This window comes from Miniopterus schreibersii, assembly GCF_964146895.1.
Source record: "Miniopterus schreibersii genome assembly, chromosome: 8".
Taxonomy (NCBI): Eukaryota; Metazoa; Chordata; class Mammalia; order Chiroptera; family Miniopteridae; genus Miniopterus; species Miniopterus schreibersii.
The window spans coordinates 57,700,411-57,720,629 of record NC_138109.1 but is presented as its reverse complement, the minus strand read 5'-3'; the positions used below and the strand labels follow the sequence as shown (position 1 = coordinate 57,720,629).

General features: G+C 35.6%; 1 protein-coding gene across 2 annotated transcripts in view; it reads right to left on the bottom strand.

The window, feature by feature from the left end:
- Positions 1–3,256: 3,256 nt before the first annotated feature.
- Positions 3,257–20,219, bottom strand: part of ZNF326 (zinc finger protein 326) — a 30,081-nt gene continuing 13,118 nt past the window's right edge. For both annotated transcript variants that reach the window (XM_081144527.1, XM_081144528.1), the window contains exons 6-12: positions 19,974–20,172; positions 18,793–18,904; positions 14,089–14,236; positions 12,862–12,961; positions 10,624–10,754; positions 9,016–9,111; positions 3,257–4,091 (exon numbers count right to left, since the gene is read on the bottom strand). In XM_081144527.1, the coding sequence (XP_081000653.1) occupies positions 3,777–4,091; positions 9,016–9,111; positions 10,624–10,754; positions 12,862–12,961; positions 14,089–14,236; positions 18,793–18,904; positions 19,974–20,172 (1,101 nt within the window). In that variant the 3' untranslated portion in view covers positions 3,257–3,776. The remainder of the gene's footprint in view (positions 4,092–9,015; positions 9,112–10,623; positions 10,755–12,861; positions 12,962–14,088; positions 14,237–18,792; positions 18,905–19,973; positions 20,173–20,219) is intronic.

Sequence of the window (20,219 nt, the reverse complement as noted above, 5' to 3'; positions counted from 1 at the left end):
GCTTTTTTAAGTTTATTGTTGAAAATATTACAGATGTCCCCTTTTTACCCCCATTGATCCCCTCCACCCCGCACCCATCCCACCCCAGGCCTTCCCCACACCAATGTCTGTTTTCATGGGTTATGCTTATAAACATGTAAGTTCTTTGATTAATCTCTCCCCACTCCCCACCTTCCCTCTGAGATGCCTCAGTCTGTTCCATGCTTCCATGTTTCTGGATCCATTTTGTTCATCAGTTTATTTTATTATATTCCACATGTGAGATCATGTGGTATTTGTCTGTCTCTGGCCGGCTTATTTCACTTAGCATAATGCTTTCTAGTTCCCTCCATGCTGTGCCAAAGGATAAAAGATCCTTCTTTTTTACTTTCTTTTACCCACGATTCAAAACTGTATCTTTATCATATACCATATATCTACATATTCTGAGTCTGTTTCTTTAATCTGGTTCATTGATCTATGTTTCTTTGATACATTATTGTAGTTTTGTTTCTAGTAAGAAACACAAATTTCCCTCATTGCTCTTTTTAGTTTTTCTTGGTTACTTTGCATATGAATTTATGAAGCAGCTTGAATGCCATGTACTGTTAATAGTACCCTACTGTCCCTTTCCCCTTTCCTTTAATAGAACCCCTGCTTTTTAGCTAGAAACACAGGCATATAGAATAAATACAGTTCCCAGCCGTCTTGGCAGGCGTGTTCGTGGGGCTGTTTTAATTTAAGCAAGGGATTAACATACAAACATAGGTGCAATTTCGGGGACCTGTATTTCAAGTGAAGGAGTGACTTTGTTACCCTCTTCCTGTCTACTGACGGGGACAGGACCCCTGGAGATCAGGTTTTGAAGATGGGAGCATCAGTTGTTGATACCCGAAGGGCACCACCAGCCCTACATCATCCACCTGAATTTTTATATGAAAGACACTTCAATCTTGTGTGAGCCACTGTTATTTTTAACTTGTTCTCACCAGCCGACACTTATTCTAACAAAATCCCACTGGAATTGTCATTAATTTATAAATTAATTTGAAAGTAACTGATGTCTGGACAAACTGCATTTTTACAAACAGGAACACAGAATATTCCATATATTCATTCAGATGTTTTATACCCTTCATAAAAATGTTTTCTTTCATAGGGATCTGTGCTTTCCCCATTCATTCCCAGGTAGTATATAGTTCAGATTTTTATTACAAATGGGAATTTTTAAATCACATTTCCAATCAGCTGATAATAGTCTACAGAAAGTTACAGACTTGTATGTGTTGAATTGTTATTATTGCTAGGTTTTTGATTGATTCTCTGGGATGTACTGCCTCCACAAACACACTGCCTGAAATGACTGTATTGTCTCTCCCTAGTATTTCTATTTCTTTTGGTACATGACTATTGTATAGCTAACAGGCTTGCTTCCTATTTGAATGTGGACACTTGCTGAAGGTTTTGGGTAGACATCCTTAGCTAAGCAAGGTTTCTATTCCTAGACTGACAAAATTTAAATCTGGAATGTGTTAAATTTTAGAAAGTGTTTTTCCAGCATCTGTCAAGATTATTACATGTGGGGTTTTTTCTCATTTAAAAAGGTACAGTAATAAAATTCTGAATGTATTGGCTTTGATATGGGAGAGTTGTAGGCACTAGAAATTTGTTTTAGAGCCCTACAAATGTTCTCCAATCACTGACCACAACCATCAGAACTACCTGGGGGCCCGGGCAGTGTGGCTCAGCGGTTGAGCATCAACCTAGGATCCAGGAGATCATGGTTTGATTCCCGGTCAGGGCACATGCCCGGGTTGCAGGCTCAATCCCCAGTGGGGGACATGCAGGAGGCAGCCGATCAATGACTCTCTCTCATCATTGATGTTTCTCTCTATATATCCCTTTCTCCCTTTCTCTCTGAAAAATATATATATATTAAAGATATCATATAAATCCCTATCACAAAAGTATTGAAAATATAAACATGAAGGATCACAAAAATTAATCTGCCTGCAAACTAAACTGCCTATCTACAAATTATCCAATAGGATAATTTCTGCATTAAGCACAATAATAAAATGCACTTTAATACTATGTAAATAAGCTGGTCTGAATAAAGGATTTTGCATGTTTACCACAAAAATTACTACTTAGATGTTCTTTCCTCTCTCTCCTTCTGAAATATTTACTTAGAAGTTGTTCTGCAGGATTCTTTCCAAAAGTTTCTTTAAAAACATCCTACTTAGTCACAATAGAACCCACTAATTCTAATCCAAAGAGATCTATTCTTTTACCTTAGCCCTTCCACAAATTTTTCTTTTAAACGAGAAACAAGAGGGTTGATCAAGTCCTAACAGCCTTGAAATATGAACTACTGAGCAAAAAGGTTTTCTTTCTAAAGTCTTTTAAAGTAAATATAGACTCCTACATAGGCTCCAAATTCTTCCGGTCTTCACTAACCTTATTTGGCTCCAAATCCCTATAATGAATACAAATGCCCATTGTATTTTCCCAGCTGCAAGATAAGCAAACCTAACTCTAACCCTAACCCACAACAAACCCAATACTGTCCTGAATTTTTTTTTAATCTCTTTAAAAGCTTTACTGTATGAAAAATTATTTGTGAAATTCTACAAATGCCCATACAATCATCCATTTAATGCCTTAAAAATTACTTAATATACCTATATATTGATCCATTTGGTGCCTCAAATTTTTGAGAAGCTAATTTCACTGAAAGAGAGCCACTATGAAGAGGCAGAGTAAAGATTCAAAGAGACAGCACTGCTTTTCAGTGACATAAATTGGTCATTTGAAAACTGATCTACCAACATCACTTTTTCTTTTAGGGTATGTAAGAATATAAGGCTTATAAAGTGTAAAAGGAGAAAAGAAATATTCAAGATAGAAATAATTTTTTTTTAAGTGAGTTTTCTTCTTCAGCCAAAAACTGACATAATAAAATAACTAACACAACTATTAAAATGATTTGTATTCAAATGTATTTTCAAAAAGATTTCAAGATTTGACACAGGCACCAAGAAATAAAATGAATTAAAACAAGTATAAGCAGGTCAGTTATAGGTTGACCTGTATTTGAAACAGGTTAAAAAATATTTAATACATCTTAAAATATGATTGAGGTAAATTTTTTCTATAATTCAAGTCTTCTCAATCATCTTAAAATACTTGTAAGCTGAACTCATGCATTAAGGCAAATCCTGATTTTTTCATCTAGGTGCTCAACTGTTTCATGTAGAATTGCTAATCCAGGTAGATTTTGTAAAAAACATTTTATTGCTACAAAGGGAAACATGGTCACAAAAAGCCTTGAAGCGTATCTTAACGCAAATTACTATTCAATGCCCAATGCAGTAAAAAAATACACAGAGCACAAAATACTTGCCCAATTTATCTCTTCCAGGGTAAGTATTCAAAACATTAATGCACATTTGAATATATACTCCCAAGAGCAGCATTTAAGTTCAAATGATTAGAAGAGATATACTAACAATACATATCTGTTATCCTAACACCAATAAAGTAATAAAAATTAAGCTTACAAATTATACAAACAATTTATCGACTCTAAGTTTGGTAGCTATAAAAACTAAACTAATACCTTCATTTTATTTAAACAAATGCCAAACATTTAGAAATTATATAAAACAAAATTTTAATGTGTGGAATGCATGCAACGTGGGTGTTAACTCTCATATTTTAAACTATTAAAATTCTTACCCTTTTCCACATTAGGACAGAAATTTAAAGCTTCTTTTAAATCTAATACCTTGTATTTAATTTTCTTCAGGTTGTTCAACAGGGAAGCTCCCATGCTCTTCGCCTGCCCCCACCCCCTCTACGTCCCCCACCCCCTCTGCGTCCCCCACCCCCTCTATTCCTTCGCCTTCTCCTCTCTCCTCCGCTTCCTCTGCTTCCTCTGCTTCCTCCACTCCCTCTGCTTCCTCCGCTTCCCCCACCTCCTCCCCCACCTCCTCCTCCTCCTCCTCCTCTTCCTCCTCAATAGGTTCGTCCATCTTCTCTTCCTCCTCTTCATCCCCTTCTAGCTGCTGATCTTGAGAATGATCTTGAATTTCAAAAGGATTCTCACCCTAAAAACATGAGAAAGAGCTTTTAAAATCAGCACATTCATTTTTGTATCAGTGAAATTTTTATATGCTATATCATCAAAATATTTTTAAAGCTTTTTGTTTTAACATATGACAAATCCACTAAATGTCTGTTGAGCACCTATTCATAGCAATGTGAGTTTATACATCACTGAAGTCATTCCTTTATACTCCATAAACTGGAAGGCTGAAAGGCCCTACTTTTTAAACTAAATTTCTAAAAGTGTATGTGTGTGTGTATGATGAAAGGCAAATACATAGGTTTTCATATAAACTAAGTAGATGAAGCAAAAGATTTATGTTCTATTTAATTATACTAGTCAATGCAGAACATCTTTAAAAACTCAAATGAAAATTATGTACGTTTTTCTTTAAAAAAGTAGACAAACCTTAAAATAATAATAATAATAAAAAGTAGACAAACCTTTAATTCACTAAACATTCAGAAATAATATTATTTTAATATTTTTATTTAAATACTTGAATTAAGTCTCAAAAATTCAATCATATCAGAAGGCTGTATTAATATAGCAGGGAATGAAGAGGCAATAAAAGTTATTAAGCAGGAAAGTGTAAGATTGGTGATATACTTCAAGATAAACCAGGTAGGAATGTGCAGGGTAAGGCAGAGCAGCAAGAGAAGAAATACTAGTGAGGAGACTGCTCTAATAGCCCAGGACAGGAAAGTGTAAAAGATGTGGTGACGCCATTAACAGAATAGGTAAAGTAGGATGGGCAAAGTGGGAGAAACAGGTATATGCTATATATAATTAGAATTTCAAGTGTCTAAATGACTAACAGGCAGCTATAAATTTGCAATTCAGACTAGAGCTCAAAGTAAGACATTTAGATTTGTGAACTGCTCACGCAGTGAGTGGGGAAGCCAAGGTCTTAAATGGGACAATGCAGGGGTGGGGCTGGGGAAGAAAATAGAAGAAAAGCTCCAAGAATAAAACCCTATGAAAATGCCTATACGTGGGAGCGGACGTTAGAAAAGGCACACTCAATGTAGGAGGAAACCCAGCATAGAAAATATTATTTGTCAAAACAAAGTTTCAAGAATAAGTAATAGATCAAGAGTGTCAAGTCATGCAAACAAGTAACAGAAGAACAGAATGGAAAAAGGTCAGCAGAGTTAATAACTATTAAAGCTGTGTGAGGGTACTTGAGGGATTTATTGTACTATCCCCTTTATGTCATAAGTTTAAAATAATAAAGAATAAAACATTAAAATGTTTTATTTGAAAATTAGGTCACTGGTAATCTTAGAGCAGTTTCAAAAGGATGACAGACGTGAATGTTAAACAGCAAGAATTGCCCAAGAGGTAACTGTCAGAGTTTCCTGTGAAGTTCTCAAAGACAAAGCCCAGGCCCCACTCTGAGATTTTAATTTAGTCAAGTAGTGCAGCTCTTGCTAAAAACACAAGTTCCCAATTCAATTTCAGAGCTCCTGAATCAAAATTTCCAGGGAAGAAGTATGGTAACTTGCATATTTAAGAAGCATTTCAGAGATAATTTATCAGAGATGTTTAGAAAACCCTAATTTTGAAGGTCTTAAAAAGGGCCTAGGCAGATTTTTTAGTTTGGCCTAACAGGAGATTCTAATTACATATCTCCAATTGAGAACTACAAGGTTACAGAGTGAATAATACAGGGGAAGTAAAGAGCACAACACAGGGTAAACTACCTTTTTGAGTATGACCAGAGACTAGGAAAAGTTAGGTCATTTTTAGTTTAGGGAACTCATAAGCATGTCTGTTTGGGGAAGACAGTAAAAGAAAGAGGGAAAAAGTCAGGTGCAAATAAGAGAAAACTGATGAACCAAGAACACAAATGAAGGGCAAAAAAGGGTATTTTCCCTCACAGATAACAATAAAGGTGAGAGAAAGATACATAAATCTAATCTAACGCAGAAAGGAAAGAACTATAGAGTTCACAATCTCCCTAAGAGAAGGAAATAAGAATACAGGAAGGGAAGGGAGTCAGGAGGAAATGTGGGTATGTGGAGAGTGGAAAAAGTTGAAAACATTCACCAAGGGAAACCTATTACATCGATAGGTAATAAGTAAAATTGTTGTGAACTGCAGTGAAAATGTGGCAAATATAGTACTGACACAATCCCATGGTATTTTTAGCAAGACAGACATTTAATAAAGCTAACCATAGGTGGCAAGGGGCAGAACAGAGCAGTAAGGACTTTTAGAATGACAGCCCCGCCTTGTTGTAAGGGCTGACAATGAGTGTCCAGGCCAAGGAGTGAAGGACAAGATGACACAGTTGGCCCGTCCGGGCGTGGCTCAGCGGTTGAGCATTGACCTAGGATCCAGGAGATCACGGTTCAATTCCTGGTCAGGGCAACGTGCCAAGGTTGTGGGCTTGATCCCCAGTCGGGGGCCTGCAGGAGGCAGCCAATCAATGACGACTCTCTCATCATTGATGTTTCTATCTCTCTATCTCCCTCTCTCTTCCTCTCTCTGAAGTCAATAAAGATATGTTAAGAAAAAGAAAAAAAAAAAGACAGCAGGGTACAGAGGAGACAGAAATGCTGAGCAAAGGGAAATCATTGAGCAATGTGACATCAGTGCTTCTTGAATTTTAATGCAAATGAATCAACTGGCATCTGGTTAAAATGAAGATTCTTATTCAATAGCCCTGGACATGAACTAAAAATGAAACTACATTTCTAATGAGCCCCCAGGTAATGCCAATCCCTGGATCACATTCAGAGTAACCAGGTTCTTGAGGAATTCTCCACAGTTCGGGCACTTTCTCCAAAATAGGTCCATAAGCAAGACACTCCTACCAGTGATCTCTCTTTTTCCATAAAGTGATTCTAAAGTGTAGCCTGAAAACCCTGTGTGGAAATTCTAATTTGTATTATTCTATCTTTAAAAATTATTTTCATATGTCAATAGAAAGCATTAACTTCTCAGAAGCTTGTGATACAGAAGGCAAAAAATACAATGTTTCCTAACTTAGTTCCTATCTTTTTGATGCCTTATGTCCCCAAAATTGGATTTCAATTAGTGCTGCATTCGCTTTTTAAAAATGATATCAAGAATGTAGTAAACAATGGCAAATATGGTTAACAAATCAGAAAATAAGCCCTTAAGGAACACAAAAAACTGAGATTTATTCAACTTGGAAGGCACTTGGTTGAAGGATAATTTAATGGTTATTAAGTATTGTAAACCCTGAGAAGACAACTACCAAGAAGGTTCCTAGTGGTTAAGTAGGTTCAAATTTTTTAAAAAAAAGAACAGAGCCTAGCAGCCATTTCTACACAGGGGCATCCCACACAAACTGCACTTTGGAGAGAAGCCTGCCCTGAACTCCCTTCCTCTGCCCTGAACTGCCTTCCTGCCGTCTGCACCAGCCCTTATGAAGATGAGTTCCTGGAATCTTATTTCAACCAATAGGGCTGAGGCTTCCCCTATCCGAAGGAAGCTGTACAGCTCTATTCTGACCAATCAGGACAGTGCCTTTTGGACCAACCAAACTGTGAGGATTTGGAGTCCTCATTTTCATGAGGACGGACAAATCAGGACCAGAGACAGGAAGTTCTGTCCATGTAAGACAGCTCTCCTCTGGCTCTGACAGCGCACTTTCCCTTTCCATCAAAGACTGAATACTGCATCCCCCTGTCTGAGCTGAAACACCGAAGATGTCTCACTGGAGCAGAGCACAGCAGACCAGTGCAGGCCAGAGCACACTGGCATAGAACAGAGCAGACTGTGAAGCACAAACAGGTGTGGAGCAGAGCTGTCTAGGTGGAGAGGGACTTGCCCCAGGGCTGCCTCACAGCCATGCTGTATCACAATTAAGCTGTTTTGCCCTGAATAAAGTTTCCTTGTTCACCACACACACCAAATTGGAGATTCCCATTGGCACTGAATTGGCACCACTACCATCAGTTGACATTCCATATCAGGCTTCTTCAAAGAGGACGTGGTTCATCACCCGTTAACAGCCAAAATAAATAAAACTTCTCTAATTTATAAAATAGTTACTAATATAAATAAGAGACTTCTGCAAATCTTCAACATAACTCTTCAGAGTAGGATAGTTTTTAAATAAGGTATTATTTTATAAAAAACTAAAATCTAATATTTCTATTACTTGTTGTACTCTAGATGTCCATAACATGTAAAGAAGGATTTTATGTGAAGAAAAGCTTCCTCAGTACTATAGGGCAAAAACTGTGAGAAGCAGTGGGCCAGGTTTACCTAACTGTTCACATTTGAGTTTCCTAACATTAGGGGCAAACTTCCCTCCTGGCCTCCTGATTCCATAAGGGAGCTTTTTCTGAAGCAACATAGTTGATCTCCTACTTCCCCTCCAACTTCATTCAAAGAAAAAGAATGACTTATCCAATCAATATACTTGCAAGAAGAAACTGGACATGTACAACTCAATCCCTTCTGGGTCCCTTCTTTAGGATCCTCCTAGCAATAGAAGGATACATTCTAGTCTGTTTTATGTCATGTGGTAAACTAGGGGAAAGCTGTTGCTATCCACCTGAACCAGCAACAGAGGTTGGGGAACAGAAGCCTATCTAATTTAGGAGTAAATATTAGAACTACACATCCAAAACATATCCTTCAAGTTAACCTTTTTCTAAAAATCGAGAAAAAAACTGACATTCTGATCTTCTATCAGCCTCCTCAGCATCTCTCACATGACCCAGAGCTAGAAAGTGGTTGAGGGAGAAACGGCTTATTACTCTCACCCACACAAATCCCAGCAATTACGAAAAACAGATGTTTTACTTATATACAAGATGTTAAGAAAAATTCTTCCTATTGTGGTACTATATTTAAACATCACAAAGAGTTACTATGTCACATTTAATTATTACAATACTACAGTAAATATAACATAAAGAGTTGATACCCTAACATCTTACCTTAACAAAACGTTCATATCGCGCCTTCACTATCGGATTATTTAAAATGCTTGTAGCAGTCAAGACACTCTCTCTTTTTATTTGTTCCTTAAAAGCCTATAAATAAAATAGAACACACTGAAGTATTTGAAAACCATGTCTTAAAAAATATTTCCATAATTAAAATAACATTGTATGTTCAAATCCTTAGATTTAAAGGATTTACTTTCTGGCAAATTAAGCCATAAAGCAACAATAGCTACTGTGACCACCATGTAAATCTTCTATGGATTAAAACAATGAAGATTCAATGAGCAGATCAACTTCAAAAACGCACATCCAGTCACCAGGTACCTTAAGTCTAGGTCTTCTAGACAGTTGCTTTCTCTCCTTTCTATTCTACCTCCACCTAACTCAGCACCATCTACTCCAACTATTATTTTCATGCTACCAAAAAAGAAAAAAATAGTTTTTCATACAGCTAGCGTAATTAGTCTACCTCTGAGCTGTAACTATCACAAAACTGTTTTATACGAGGAAGGAAAGGTACTGTGATAATATGCAATGTCTAGTTTCCAAACAAGTATCAAAGGAATTTCAAACTAGAAAGACAAGGATTTTAAAAATATTATATGTGCTCAAAATAGCTAAAAAAGTCTTTAGAAATCTGAGTTAAATGAGGTTTACTTTAATACAAAATATGAAGTTAAGATCCAAGTATGTTCTATTTAAAACCTGTCTGTAGCCCTGGCCGGTAGCTCAGTTGGTTAGAGCATCATTCCAATACGCCAAGGTTGTGGGTTTGATCTCCAGTCAGGGAGCATATAAGAATCAACCAATGAATATATAAATAAGTGGAACAGCAAATCGATGTATCTCTCTGCCTCTCTTTCTCCCTTCCTCTCTCTAAAATCAATTTTTTAAAAAAACACCTGTCTTTAATATTTAAATTTTTTAACTTGCTTTTCAAACAAATTTTGCACAATATAAAAATCTTTATTTGAAATGAATTTGACTAAATAAAAGCAACCAATATAAACAGAAATATGCTAAAATAGTGAATACTTCCAGAAATTTTTAGTAAATTCTACTTTAAAAATATAAGAGATAGAAACTTATAACCCTACTTTTTAAATTTACTTTTCCCAACCAGAGAAAAATGTTATAATCAAATCTTTCCTTTCTTTTTTGTCCTAACACACACACACACAATTTTGTTCCAACTTAAAAAAATGTCAATAGAAAGAACAGTTCAACAACAGCTATGATTTCCTAAATGCTTACTATGTGCAAGGCACTATTTTAAGTGCCTTTTATATTTTAATTAACCTCATCTTTAAATAGTCCCATAAAAGTACAATGATTATCCATCCCCATTTTACAAATAAGGAAACTTAAAGTTAATTTACAGGTTATGTACTGAGCCACAATTCAAACCCAGGAAAGTCTTGCTCCAGTGCCCACAATCTTAACCACTGTGCACTTGCCTCTCTAGCTACCTTTACAGGTATTCACAGGTGAAATGAATAGGACTGTGCACCAGTAGGCAGGTAAGAAACAATGGCCTGTAAAGATAATAAGGGACTGATGAATAATCTAAGGATTTCATCAGGATAGATGCAAACTTACCTGCCTCCCTTTGATGTGATCAGGAGACTTTAAGTGTTGTTGAACTGAGCTATGCAAAGCAGGGATATATACACTACAAGCACTGCAGTGAACAGTCTCTACTTTCATCATGTGGTCATCTGCAGTGACACCTACAAAGGAAATCCAAATAATAAGAAATGATTCATATATTTTTATTTCAAACAAATCAAGCTTACTATTTTGTTTCCATAATTATTTATACTCCTTCTTCCCAAAATAGGATTGGAGTATGTAGGTTTATGTTGAGTTTTTCTCCTGTGTCTCATAAATATGCACATATAGATTAAAAATATATGGATAAAAGATTAAAATTATAAAGTATAACTACATTATATTTCCTAATCATGTTATATAATCATGGTCTGATGCCTACAAGTCATCCCGAAAAGGAAAAAGAAAAAAATGTGACTTTTGTAGTAAAATAAGAATTTCTGTGATTATTAATGTGGGTGGGTAGGAATAGGGGAAAAGATGTCAAAATTAGATTCATAAGGAACAACATATGTTGGATCTTGAAAATGGTAACAGAGGTTTATTACAAGTAAAAGTATAAATATATACAAAGGATAGGTGTAAGAGAAAATGGCTCTTTCTCGGAATTGCAAGTAATTCTGTGTGGCTGGGGCACAGAGTATAAAGAAATGACAAAAGATGAGAACAGAGAAAAAGAAAAATGCCTAGACCATAGAGAGCATTTTGTGCCATGCCTAAGAATCTGAATTGTATCTTTAGAGAATGGGGGAGCCACTGAAAATTCTTAAAGTAATGATGTAATACAGTAGAATTAGAGGTTAGAAAGACTAGAAGAAAACTAGTTAGTGAAATACTGTAATTGTCAAAAGAACATATAAAGATTTGAACAAATGCATTATTTAAAGAGCAGATAAACAGACTTGTTAGATATTTAAAAGATGGAACCTAAAGGACACAATGCTACAAATATAGTCAAGTAAAAGTAAGTACTTAGGATTAACTTCGTAATTCTGACTTTAATAGTGAGGCCACTTTCCAACATAAATGAAGGAGGTATTTGTAGAGTTTTTGTTTTTCTTTTTTAAGATTTTTTTTTAATTGATTTTTTTTGAGAGAGGAAGAGAGAAACGTGGATGTGAAAGCAAAACATCAACGTGCTGCCTCCTGCAGGCCCCCTACCAGGGATGGAGCCACAGCCCAGGCATGTGCCCTGACTGGGAATCGAACCCAGCAACCTTTTGGTGCACAGGATGCCGCCCAACCAATTGGGCCACAGCGGCCACGGCTGTTTTGTTCCCTTCATGGGCTGAAGGATGCGCAGAGAGGATAAGGTTTTGGGTATGTCGATTCTGTGGAAGTGCTGGAGAGAGATGTGAACAGGCAGTTGGATATGTGAGGTTAGAGTTCAAAAGACATCTGTGCTATAAATGCACAAGTAATTAACAAAAGTGTTAATTTAAGCTCTGTAAGTAAATGAATTCATCAGGAAAAAAGAGAGAGATGATAATGGGACTAATGACAGAGTACTGGGAAATACCAAACTCTAAAAGTCTGGTACAGAAAGAAAGAGACACAAAGGGCAGTGAAATACCAGAGAAACCAAGGGAGGAAATAGATTCAGAGAATAAAGTTATCAGTGAAAAATGTTACAGAAATAAGGTAATGATTCAAAAGAATCTACTGAAGTTGGTATTGGTCTGTCAGAACAGTTTCAATACACAGTAGCAGAAAACTGTCTACTGTGGGTTGGGGACTATGCTAAAGAAGCACGGCTGTTTAAAGGGAAAGGCGGGCTTTAGGTGGACTAATGTCTGTTTTTATTTTCTTTTGCTCCTTTGGGTTTTTTGTTTGTTTTTAAGATAAGAGCACAGGCTTCAGGGAGGGAATTAAAAATGAAGGGAAGACTGAAAAACAGAAGAGCAAAAGTCCTTAAGGAGGTGAGAACTACGAGGAAAAGTCCATAAGGAAATGAGAAGGGATAAGAAAGACAGAAGGCAGATGACAGAACTTCCACCCAGAGATAAAGTTGATGTTTCCTCTAAAACTGAAGTGAAAGCCATTGTAAGGGAAATGATAAACTTGTAAGCATGAGAACAGGAAGTCAAAGTTCACTTCTGATAACCCACCCAGGGCTACCACATGTAACTATGTACTGTGTCACTCTAGTGGGCATTATTTACACTGAAATAGGTTATAGGTAAAATATACATGTAAATTTCTAAAACAATTTGTTTAAATACTTACCCTCCATAACATCTTTTTCAATTATTTTGACTGCTTCCGTTTGATTATTTGTCTGTTGTTTACGAATAGATGTTTTCTTGAATTTATTCACCATACATTCCTAGGAAACAAAACAGGAAGAATACAGAAAGTTATCAGTAAGCACTTAGCATATGCTCAACACCATGCTCAGCCCATGAAAGTTAACAGTAAGTGTTATATAAGAACTAGTATCTGTTCTCAAGAAGCTTTAATTTAGTTGAAAAGACTATCAGAAAGTACCAGGAAACTACAAAAAGTATTCACTTTTCAAAATGTATTTTAGGCACATGGAGTAAGAAAAATCAAAGAGAGCTGGACTAGTCAAGAGGTCTTCTCTGGGCAGGTAAGTACCTAAGTCCTAAATGACAGGAACTAGTTTAGAAACGAATTGCATAAAATTTTAATTAAGGGGCACAATTCTGCATGGATATAGAGTGGTGAACGGTCATTATATTTCTAACTTGCTAACAATTCCATCTCTTCTGCTCAAATTAACTGTATGCATAATTAGCAGTCCAGGTCTAGCACCTTCTTTAAGCATCCCTGACCCCAACTATCCTCCCATTACTCCAAACCCCTTCTGCTTATACTATCACTCTTGGCCCTTCCACTTAACTGTGTCATCTGTGTATGTGTGAGTGTGTTATATTTCTAATTGTTGTCTGTTCATTGAAAGTAGTGCTGTTTCTTCAGTGCCTGCACAGCACATTTCATAAATATTCAGGAAAAATTGATGAACTGATGACCACACACTCATAATACAAAGGACATTAAACAGACACTTGGCTCTCTGAGTTCAGACTCCACTACTTACTGAGTCACTAAACTGTTCTGAGTATCTTTCATGATAAAAAGGAGCTGTTATGAGGCTCTAATAAAATATCAAAGTACACAGTACAACACCTTGTACACAGACCCCTCAACAGGTGACAGCTGATGCTGCATCAATACACAGTTGTTAGAGGAATTCTTTTCCTGACACCTCTGCCAGAAATCACTGTGAGAAACATAAAATGTTCCCTCAACTAACAATCTAAATTCTATTACAGAAAAGGAATTCACATCTAATTCTGGGCTAATTTTAAAATAACTAAGTAAAGAGTAAATTAAAATTTTAGAAACATAAAATGGGAGATGGAGAACTATAAAAAAATAAGAAATTGAAATGTCAGATAAGGTGCTTTTCACTTCAAAACAGCTACTTACATGCAAAAACTCCATAACTACTTTATCAAATTTAGTTTGTTTCTGAATATGATCTAATGTTTCCTGGTGTGAAGAACTTTCCAGATGCAGTTCAATATCTTTTTCTTCAAACGTTCGAAATTTACAAAATGAACATGTGAATGCCATTCTATAAGGGAAAAAAAGTTTTTCTTTAAATATTACCTTACTTACAGAGTTCATATAACGATAACAATGAAACTAATTTTACTAGCATGATTTCCTTTCTTCCATTTTATGGTTGATGTAAATTTAGCTTTAGTCAGAAAAAACTGTATTTCCTTAAGTACCTATTTGGACAACACTGCCATCATACTACTTTGCATTTCTGGCCCACCCTGGAGTTGCTGGTTATGAAAGATGGAATCAATGTATCTACTTCATCTAATCCTAAACTCTCCACTTCTAGCCTAGCAGGGTGAGAAAGCCAAAACAAACCTTGAGAAGTATCAATTTCCAAAGTTCCACTACTTGTTTTACACTGTTCCATCCTCCAGTTTCCAAACTACTAAAGTAGCATCAACACAGCCAGGTGGGAAATCAGACAACCATAATTCACTCCTTTGGAGCTCTCGGGTGACCAAGAGCCCTGCTTCCTAAAGACCACTTCAGGATGACTAACAGTCCTCGTCTGGACAAATGCATGCATTTTGAAGCTCGGGATATCCCAAAATGAATTTCTTCATTTTCTCCCATTTAATTGTTCCTATCTTACATACTCTTATTTCCTTTTCCTAGAATTATGACAACAGTTTCCTAACTGGTTTCTCTGTGTCCAGTCTCCAGTTTCCAATCAATTCCTTACACTACTATTCGATTTATATTCCTGGTTAAGAGTATGGGATCTGGAGCCAAGTGCTGGGTTTATACCTAGCCCCCTTGTGTGACCTTGCACAAGTTACTTAACTTCCTCCTCTGGGCCTTAGTTTTCTTAATGAGATGAGGATTTAAAAAAATTAATACATATAAAGCCCATAGAACAGTTCCTGGCACAAAGTAATTATTCAATTAATTATTATTATTTCCTAACGGAGGCAACAGCACACTACTGCTCAAAAGGCTTCATTGGCTCCTTAAGGCTCAAAAAAAAAGTTAAAATGCTTTCAACTGGCATTTAGAAAAGCTCTTAACCTCTCCTATCTATTTGGCTTCACCCACTAATACATTTAACAGTACCTGGCACATAGTATGTCTCTATTAAATGTTTTAATTAGATTACGATTACACCTTTCGCCCCACTACAGTCATTTCAATCTACATAGCTTTCCATCTCCTGAATACAAATGAAACATTCCTGTTTCTTTGTTTTACCTCAAATCATGACCTCTACCTGAGCTGCCTAACAGCTCCTATTGCCTATCATTCCTCAATCTGTTCAAACCCACTGATCCATTTCCTTGCACCCCCTGCAGAAGTCTTCTCCTATACAACGACTTTGTACGTTCTTCTGACGCTCTTCACCATATGCTGTTTGTCTACACCTCTCAAAAAACCATCCCTTTCCCACCAGGTTCCCTACCTTTCCATCCTCTTTATCATATTAAAAGCACTCAAATCTACATATATATATATCATAAGAATAGTTATTTACTGTCACTGTCTTATCCTAACTCAAAATAAAACTGCTCTAATAAATTAAAATTATTTTAGACAATTTTAAAAGATTTTTATCCTAAAATGGTAATTTAATAGAACTGATACTCTTTTGGTTATGTCATCAGGTTTATATTTAGAATTATGGAATAAACAGCTAGATGAAAGCTCACTTCTTTTATTTTCTCCAAATCACAATACATATTATATTAACATGGATATACCATATCCAAATCTGTAATTTTTAATGGATAAAGTATTCATGGGGTAAATAAATGGAAAAATTAACCATATAATATAAAATCATCTTTGAACTCCTCACATTTGATACAAAGCATGCATTTAAATTTATTTCTGCACCCAACATAACTATGCCCATTACCCTTGTCAAGAGGAAGTGATATCAGAGTGGGAGGTAAGTCCCAAGGACCACAAGATGGCTGCCCCTTCAAACTTCTTTTTATGAGTTAATTCTTAGTAAGTTTAATCCTATTATTTCTCAGGTCCCAACAAATTAGGAGTAACAAACCAGAAAGAACATAGTCAAAGGTGATTAAAGCTGGCCACAAAGATTACACAAGTAATACCTAGTCAACTAAAATCTGGCAATCAGATGCAATTGAATTTTATTTTACTACATTTTACATGAACAAAATCAATGTACATATTAAGACCAATTAATAACAGAGAGTACCCCCTTTAATGTGGGAAAAAACTCATACAGTTAGAAAATACCTTTTTTTTCATATCTTTATTGACTTCAGAGAGAGGAAAGGAGGAGGGGAGAGAGATAGAAACATCAATGATGAGAGAGTCATTGATCGGCTGCCTAGCCCGCAACCCGGGCATGTGCCCTGACCAGGAATCAAACACCGATCTCCTGGATCCTAGGTTGATGCTCAACCACTGAGCCACGCCCGGCCGGGCAAAAATTACCTTCTTAAAAAGGTTTGCCGATTCTTCTCTTAAAATGCTATCTTCTGAACTAAGATAAAGTTTTAGACATCTAGAAAATCCACTTAGGTGAAATATTTCATTCCCTTCATGATGCACAAGTTAACTTTTATAGAGCAAAACTGTATTTTGAATAGAGGAAACAGTGAATTTACTTTTTAAATTTTGTATTCTTTATTTCCCTAGCATAAGTAGTACCTAGGCAGATTTAAGAGGAAAAAAGATAAGTATCAATATTATCTTTTCAAAAAAATTTCCTAGTAATCCCCTGTTTTTTTCTATGCATAACTTTACATCTTATGAGTACATGATAGTTTGTTTTTGTATTATTATTTATGAATTATGGTATTATTTTCCATAGGAATTGTAAACCTACTTTTGTCCCACCCTGTATTTTTCTATTTTGCCTGCATTTTCTGCATATTGTTTCAAGTTTTATAACCAATAGCCTAAAGAGCCATGAAGGGATGTATCTAAGCTTACATATGCTTGGTCACACTCTATTACTAGTATTTGGAGCTATTACAAATAATGTTGTAATGGGCATCTTTTTAGATTAAACTCTTCTATATTTTGAGGTTATTTTCTTGGAGAGATCAAAAGCATAAAAAAATTCAAGACATTTTTTAAAACTGATAAGTTGCTTCCCAGTAGCTTTATTATATAGTCATCAGAAAATAATAGTGTCTTTTGACTGTATCCCAGTTAGTAAATCAGTATTTCTTTTGTCCTTGCTAATAAAATACTATACTATTATTTAAATTTTCAGTTTATTTACCCTAAAATGATCATCTAGCTGTTCTTTCATCAAATTATGTATCAAATATCTTGTTTCTGAATTTTTTTAAAAATTGTGGTTCAAAATTAAACTGATGAACAGAATAGATCCAGAGACATAGAACCATGGGACAACGAATCTCAGAGGGAAGATCAGGCGGGGGTCAATCAAAGAACTTATATGCATACATGCATAACCCAGAGATACAGACAATAGCATGGGGAAGGCCTGAGGGTGGGACAGATGCGGAGTGGAGGGGATCAATGGGGAAAAAAGGGGATATCTGTAATACTTTCAACAATAAAAATAAATTTAAAAAAGAAAATTCTGGTTCAGTAATGTTTATTAACTTCAACATTAGTCATTTTTCATGTTTATATCATTTTCCAAGTCTGTTTGCTTCCAAGCTTAAAATTTTTCTCTAAACAAATTTGGTCATCATTCCCTTTGTAATTTACTGTAGAACTTTTAAGCCTAGAAAACAAAACCTTCTTGCAAAGATTAAAATATTCCATTTTATTTTCCTGTTATTTTCCAATTTTTTAAAGTTTCAAAATTAAACTGGATTCATCCTCGCTGGTGCAAGAAGAGGGTCTAAACTATTTTTTCCTTGTTATTGCTCAGTTGTTCAAGCAACTCCCTTTTCATCTGCAGCACCTTCTCTATTACACATTACATTCTTACACATCTGCTTACAGGTTAATAATCCAGTTACACTGATTACCTTTTTCTAGTACCACCTATTTTTAACTATGACAGCTTCCTAATGTTTCAATATCTAGAAAAGCTAGTATCTACTCATTTACTCTTCTTTTTCAAAATTTTGTTGGGAATCAGGATTGGAAAGACCTGATGTATTTGTAAAACTTAGTTTTCCTATCCAAGAATATCAATATGGCCTTGGCCAGGTGGCTCAGTTGGTTGGAGCATCGTCCTGTACACCAAAAGAGTTCGGGGTTGATTCCTGGTCAGGCACATAAGGGAAGCGGCCAACTGATGTCTGCATCTGTCTCTTTCTCAAATCAGTGAACATATCCTCAGGTGAGGATGAATGTACATATCACGATGTCCCATACAGTCAAATCTCAAAGACTTCGTGGTTTTCTTTATGTTAAAACATACATTTCTTTTTAAGAACACTGTATTTCTGGACTTTATTATCATTATTGAATGGGACTTCTTTTCTCTTATATTTTCTAAGTGGTAACTGTATATAAATATAAAAAAATCAAAGCATTCCTATATATCTTTGATCAAAACTTTTCATTTGATGTTCAGGAATTTTTCCACATTCCAACTGATTGCCTTTTCTAGAAAATGGTTTTATAACAAGCCCAATTTTCTGACTACTAAGCACAAACCTGTATCCATCTCCATATTTCTCACTGTTTTTCTCCCTTCTGCGCCTCTGTTTCTCTCGTCGAGCCTCAATTCGCCGCTTTTCTTCTTCTTCATTTTTTGGATCAATTTTTGCTAGGATAGCAGACAAAAATGTCAAGACTACAGATCATTTTTGCATTCTCCCTTTCCAGTCCCAGTTTATAAAGTACAGACATACAAGGTTTACTTGGTGATAGTCTAAACTGAACGCACCAAAAAAAAAAAAAAAATTTTCAGAGTTCAAGATTAACCAGTATATGTGAAACTTGATTTGAATACAAGCCATCCAGTGTGAATGAATCTAAATTATACCTATTTTTTGGTCAGATCAGCAAAAACTATAACATGTTTTGGTGTGCCGCAGAATTTTAGTAATTAGTTTACATGTGCCCTGAGATGAAAAAGGTTGAAAATTGTTGACTTCAAATAATCTTGAATACCGCTTTAAGAAACACTGAAATAACCTGACCCTGAATTAAAATGAAAATTAAATGAAAACTGGGGAGCCTTGGATACAAAAACTGATACATATTATAGCAGCTTTCCAAAAATTCTGAAAATGTATGAACTCTAGAATAAAAGCAGGTTCATCCTTTTTAAAAACATTTTAATGCAAATATAATAAAGTAATAAAATACCTGGTGTAAAATTTACCATTTTAACCATTTCCAAGTGAACAATTCAGTGATATTAAGTACTTCGCAATGTTGTGCAATCATCATCACTTAGTTTCAGAAATTTTACATCACCCCAAACAGAAAGCCTACATCCATTAACTGGTCACTCCCCACTTAACCTTTCCCCAACCCTTTGGTAACTACTAATCTGCTTTCCATCCTGGATATTTCATATAAATAGAATCATACAATATAGTAGCTTTTTTTGTCTGGCTTCTTTTATTCAGCATAGTGTTTTCAAGGTTCATTCACATGTTGTACCATATATCAGTATGCCCCCTTTCTTATTAATGGCTGAATAACATTCCATTGTGTGGATACATCACATTTTCTTTTATCCATTCATTTGTTAATAAACAACTGCATTGTTTCCACCTTTTGGCTGCAGTCTGTCTATATAAACATGAAAAAATTATCTAAAAGCACTGAATTTTTAAAAAGGTAAAAAGTATCCTGAAGCATAGCAGTTAAGCTTTCTGACTTACTGGGTGATTTGCTGAGGCTCATCTTCTCCACAGGTTTTGCTAGCTTGGGTTTCTTGATAAAGGTTCCACTGGGCTTATTAAATGGTTGCATCATTTTTCTCTTTATTCCTCTTGTAGCAGCAACTGTCACACTGGCGGATTTATTTTGATAGTCAACAACAATTCCAGGTCTATGAATGCTTCCAAAATCACTCATGTGCTGCAAATTTGTGAAATCAAGAAATATTAGTATAACATCCAAAGATA